We start from the raw sequence: 6245 nt of genomic DNA, 5'->3' as shown, positions 1-6245 counted from the left end.
TGGGGATAACGTGGTAGACCCGTTGTAAAGAATTACCCAGAAAATTGTACTCTCTGGACACCGTTTTCGTTCTTATAACAGTATACCGCGAACTTAAAGCCTTCCTCCTGTCGTCGAATTTTTTGATAAAATTTTCGGGCGTTATTCCTATTCGTTGCACTCAATCCTTTCTGACACTGCGTTTTTCTTCGTAAAAAGGCGTATCGCTTTCCTTTTCAACTCGCGGTAGCGTTCACACACTCTTCTTCTTCTTGCGCTCGCTTTAGCGTCTTTCCTTTCGTCTGCACTGCGGCATTCTTTATCGTAGCAGTTGCTTTTCCGTGGTCGCCGGTAATCAAATGTGTATATCTTTTTATGCACGAACCTCGTGCTGGATATGGCCATCTTTTGAGCACGCGAAAAATCAATTAGCCTTAGTCCATTAGGGAAGTTGCATTGTGTAGACTGAACGTTCTGACTGTGGGGCCAAAAACACCTTATTTTCCCACCCTGGCGTTGTCGCGCCTTGCACGCACAATTAAACTGGGGAAGTTTCCAGTTTAGTGCAAGAAAGATTTAAAATTCCTTAACCGATGAATGGTTTAAAGTTTAGGCTCAACTTTTTAACCTAGCGTTACACTGCAGAGATAGAGATAAGACGTGGGCTTAAAACGATGAAGCGCATGTGCATGAACTACTGTTAGTATAAATAAATACTAAATACATTCATATAAAAACCGTTAATATGCAAAAGCTGTCCGTCGATTTATTTAGTTAAATTTAATTTAGTACAAAAAAATAAAAAAAAACCGTAATAAAAATACATAGTACTGACCATTTCCAAAGCATACAATTGCTTACAAATCAATGCCGCTTAAAAAGCAGCTACCCGTCGCCGTCGACTTCGTACAGATGGCACTGTTAATGTGAGCACGTTTACTATGGCCGTATCAAGGTTCCTTAGGACGATAACTGCATAGGTAAATAATGAGTTTGCTTACAAATCTGCCAGACATGGTTCATATAAAAGCTAGAAATTCATCAGTTTTCGACATCATAACACAAAAACCTCTTCGATTGTAAAGAAGTCTAGTCTTTCCGCTTAAATTAAAAAAATAAATAAAAAATGTTCAAGTCGGTAAGTTTAATAGAAATTGAATTAATTTTAATGAAATACATATATCTTTTTAACCCATCTTAATTCTTTCATCTAGTTCGTCATATGCTTCCTCGCTCTCTTCGCTGTTGCATTTGCTGCTCCCAAGCCTGGTGTACTTGCCGCTCCAGCTGCATTTGCGTATAATGCTCCATTAGCAGTTTCGCCTTTTGCCGCCGCTTACACCGCTCCAGTAGCTGCCGCCTACACTGCCGGCTATGCGCCCTATATTGCTCCATATGCCAGCAGTTATTCAACTCATTCAATCGCACACTCTGCTGCTTATCCAGCTGCTTATGCAGCTGCTCCAGTTGTTGCCGCACCAGCGCCCGCTTTTGCTGTGTTCAAGAAATAGCTAGTCCAGTGATGAGAATAATGATTTAGAAACTGTGATGACATGACTAACTAGAAATAAAAAAAGCTTAGAAACTAATTGAGTTAATTCGTTTTATCCTATCTTTTGTTTAATAGTTGGGTTTGAGTTTTGTATGAATATGAAAATCCAAAAACAAAAAGCTTTCTTGAAAGCTTACATATGCCAATAATTTATGTCTCTTTATTTCGATCATTCCCTTACAGGACTCTCACTCAACTTCTAGCGCTTTGTAATCCTTCTTCTTGTCTTTATTCATTCATAAACAGGTGTTTATCTGCATGCCTAATTTTGTCATTGAGCAACAAGTTGCATAAGCTATCCCTGTTTCGCGTTAAATGGCTGAAGTTTTCTCCATCTGTTCCTTTCAACCAAGTGGAGACCGCCTTCTCCTTATGCTTCCCATTACCGGCACCGATATTAATACTTTATGAGTCGTAGCGTCCTCTTTCATTCCTTGAACATCAGATAGGCATAAAAGAAGAAATGAAGCTTTTATTCTTTAAACTATGCCCATGCCTACGTGAAGCTCATATATTCATGCATTAAATCTTCTTCTGCTCTCCGTAAATATCAAGGAGAAGACCTTACGTGTTCCGGAGACCTTTTTCCTCGAATCAGCTTGATGATCCATATGCTTCAAAGAATTGTATTCGCGATTAATTACACTGAAAAAAAAACTTTATTTTTGGCGCAATTAAACTTCGAAGAGATGTAGGCCGAGCTTCTCTTCAAATTTGGATTGTGCTTCATCTTAATTTTCCCTAAATAAAAATAAAATAAAAAAATTTAAGCACTTTTAATTGTCTAAATTTCATTGTCAAAATTTAAAAATCAAAGTTAGCAAGAATATATCTTTATATAAGGAGACATTTTTCGCTGATTTTTGTCCATTTATATAAAGGAAGTGCTTAAAATGTTTGAGTTTATTTTTATTTTCTCCTCTTCTAACATTTTCTCGGTGTCTTAGCCTAGCTATCTGTTAAGTTTTATGCTTGTAGCTCAATGCGAACTTACTTAAAAATCAATCCCAAAATTCCCTCCATTCCGTTTGATTTTATTAAATATCTCACTCCGTGCGCCCCCTAGCGAAACTTTTGTATTGTGTCATCGACCTCTGAATTAAGCTCTAAATTTTTAGCCTCTAGCTCATCAAGAAGTTACTTAAAACTCGGTTTAAAATTTCCAAATTATTATCAAATTTTTTCGATCCGTGCGCCACCTAACGGAATTTTTTCTCCTTTTGTTCCTTTCTCACGGTGTTTTGAACTGTCTGTGAGGTTTCATGTTTGTAGCTCAATGAGAAGTCACTTTAAAATCGATCTCAAAACACCAAATTTCCAAATCCTTATCTATATGTTTCTATCCGTGTGCCACCTAACTTTCTCCTTTTCTTAAATTTTCTCGGCGTCTTATCTTATCTGTGAAGTTTTACAGTTGTAGCTCAATGAGAACTTACATAAAAACCAATCCCAGAAATCCCTCCGTTTCGTACGATTTTTCTAAATATCTCATCCCGTGCGCCCCCTAGCGAATCTTTTTGTATCGTGTCATCGGCTGTCATCGATCTCTGAATTAAGTTTGAAATTTCAAGTCTCTCATCGATAAATTACTTAAAAGCTGGTTTGAAAACTTTCAAATTCTTATCTAATTATTTCGATCCATGCGCCACCTAACGGATTTTCTTCCTTTTGTTGCATTGTCGCGGTGTTCTGACCTATGTGTAAAGTTTCACGTTTCTAGCTCAATTGAAGCTACTTAAAAATCGATTGCAAGATTTGTATGAAAAGCGGACAAACATTCAACCGACCTAATATAAAGGAAGTGAAAATAGAGGGACGGGACCAGAATGTGTGCTGTCGACTCCGAATGGCATATGCAATGCAGACGAACTTTCACTGAGAGGTTTTTCATGGGAGAAATACACTCGGAGTGTTTGCCAAAGAACTGTCGATGGGAAACCCCGCTGAGAAAAACGTATTCTAATTGAAAAAATTTGTTTCTAAATTTTTGATGCTACGTTGCTAGTTAATTGAACCCAAGACATTCGGTGTGTTAGGCGGAGCATGCTACCATTAAACCACGGCGGCCGCGTAATTTCAACTAACTGACGATAATTGGCAGGATTTTTGGTGATAGCAAGGAAAGAGCTCGTAGGTATCATTGCGAATCAAACTAAGTGTGATATCTTCTGCATATACGTCAAAATTCCAAAGTGATTGGATCACCTGATTTGTAATTGACTATCGCTGTTTCATTCTGTATCTCTTTCTATCACCCGCTGAAGACAGCCGAACCTTTGCGCCGCCATATTGAACTAGCTGTCAAAACGCAAAAAGTAGTCATATTGAACTACCTGTCAGGCAGCTGACAGATAAGATATCACACTTAGTTTGATTCACAATGGCAGCTATGTATAGCACGAGAGTTTATGCATGCTTTTACTAGTTGATCATCTCCATGTTTGAACAAGCAAAAACGTGATTCGTCCTATACTGGTGGATTTTAATTTTTCAACGCATTTCTCTCTCGTCGGATGGCGAAAAAGGGTTCCATCTTCACGGACTGTATTATATTCTTGGTCATCTTCTTGCTTTTTTGCAACGAGGACAATTTCCATTTCATTTCGTGGCACTTGAATTAGCATTAAAAGTATTCTAGACAAATTAAATGAAAAAGGGCGGAGCGTCGCCCATTTGGAAATTTTCTTTTATTTTCGTATTTAATTGCACCATATAAATACTGGAGTCAAATGTTGACATAATTTACTTATACACTGTAAAATATTAAATTTTTGTTAAAATTTGACTTTAAAAAATTTTGTTTTTAAGTGGGCGTGGTCGTTCTCCGATTTTGCTAATTTTTATTAAGCATACATATAGTAATAGGAGTAACGTTCCTGCCAAATTTCATCATGATATCTTCAACGACTGCCAAATTACAGCTTGCAAAACTTCTAAGTTACCTTCTTTTAAAAGTGGGCGGTGCCACGCCCATTGTCCAAATTTTACTAATTTTCTATTCTGCGTCATAAGTTCAACTCACTTACTAAGTTTCATTGCTTTATCCGTCTTCTGTAATGAATTATCGCACTGTTTCCGTTTTTCGAAATTTTCGATATCAAAAAGGTGGGCGTGGTTATACTCCGATATCTTTCATTTTAAATAGCGATATGAGATGAGTGCCCAGGAACCTACATACCAAATTTCATCAAGATACCTCAAAATTTACTCAAGTTATCGTGTTAACGAACAGACGGACGGACGGACGGACAGGGCTCAATCAAATTTTTTTTCGATACTGATGATTTTGCTATATGGAAGTCTATATCTATCTCGATTCTTTTATACCTGTACAACCAACCGTTATCCAATCAAAGTTGATATACTTTGCGAGCTCTGCTCAACTGAGTATAAAAAGTTGCATTTGTATTCGAAGCTTTGCAGGCGTTGTGTACCATTGTTCTAAATGGTAACAATTCGGAACTTTTCCTAATGGCATGATTGCATTGAATTGTAAGCTACTCTGTATAATTAAAAACAAGTAAGGAAGGTTAAGTTCGGGTGTAACCGAACATTACATACTCAGTTGAGAGCTATGGTGACAACATAAGGGAAAATAAACATGTAGGAAAATAAACCGAGAGAAACCCTGGAATGTGTATCAAATGAAAGGCATTAAAGAGTATTTTATGAGGGAGTGGGCCATAGTTCTATAGGTGGACGCCATTTAGGGATATAGCCATAAAGGTGGATTAGGGTTGACTCTAGAATGCGTTTGTACGATATGGGTATCAAATGAAAGGTGTTAATGAGTATTTAAAAGGGAGTAATCCTTAGTTCCATAGGTGGACGCCGTTTCGAGATATCGCCATAAAGGTGGACCAGGGGTGACTTTAGAATATGTTTGTACGATATGGGTATCAAATGAAAAGTTTTAATGAGTATTTTAAAAGGGCGTGGGGCTTAGTTCTATAGGTGGACGCTTTTCGAGATATCGCCATAAAGGTGGACCAGGGGTGACTTTAGAATGAGTTTGTACGATATGGGTATCAAATTAAAGGTATTAATGAGAGTTTTAAAAGGGAGTGGTGTGAAGGAGTTTTCCAGATATCGACCAAAATGTGGACCAGGGTGACCCAGAACATCATCTGTTGGATACCGCTAATTTATTTATATATGTAATACCTGCCAAGATTTTAAGGGTTTTTTATTTCGCCCTGCAGAACTTTTTCATTTTCTTCTACTTAATATGGTAGGTGTCACAACCATTTTATAAAGTTTTTTCTAAAGTTATATTTCGCGTCAATAAAACAATCCAATTACCTTACCATGTTTCATCCCTTTTTTCATATTTGGTATAGAATTATGGCATTTTTTCATTTTTCGTAATTTTCGATATCGAAAAAGTGGGCGTGGTCATAGTCGGATTTCGTTCATTTTTCATACCAAGATAAAGTGAGTTCAAGTAAGCACGTGTACTAAGTTCATTAAAGATATGTCGATTTTTGCTCAAGTTATCGTGTTAAAGGCCATGCGGAAGGACAGACGGACGACTGTGTATAAAAACTGGGCGTGGCATCAACCGATTTCGCCCATTTTCATAGAAAACAGTTAACGTCATAAAATCTATGCCCCTACCAAATTTCAAAAGGATTGGTTAATTTTTGTTCGACTTATAGCGTTAAAAGTATCCTAGACAAATTAAATGAAAAAGGGCGGTGTCACGCCCATTTTG

At 37.3% G+C, this 6245-nt stretch overlaps 1 protein-coding gene across 1 annotated transcript; it reads left to right on the top strand.

Moving 5' to 3' along the window:
* The first annotated feature begins 1021 nt into the window (after positions 1-1021).
* LOC137233548 (neuropeptide-like 4) lies at positions 1022-1568 on the top strand. The gene is made up of 2 exons (XM_067756639.1): positions 1022-1117; positions 1194-1568. The coding sequence occupies exons 1-2, from the start codon at positions 1106-1108 to the stop codon at positions 1488-1490; spliced, it is 309 nt and encodes a 102-aa protein (XP_067612740.1). The 5' UTR covers positions 1022-1105; the 3' UTR covers positions 1491-1568.
* Positions 1569-6245: the final 4677 nt, after the last annotated feature.

The sequence above is a fragment of the Eurosta solidaginis genome, chromosome 5 (assembly GCF_040869045.1).
Source record: "Eurosta solidaginis isolate ZX-2024a chromosome 5, ASM4086904v1, whole genome shotgun sequence".
Taxonomy (NCBI): Eukaryota; Metazoa; Arthropoda; class Insecta; order Diptera; family Tephritidae; genus Eurosta; species Eurosta solidaginis.
The sequence above is the reverse complement of the archived record's forward strand: the minus strand, read 5'-3'. Positions and strand labels throughout refer to the sequence as shown.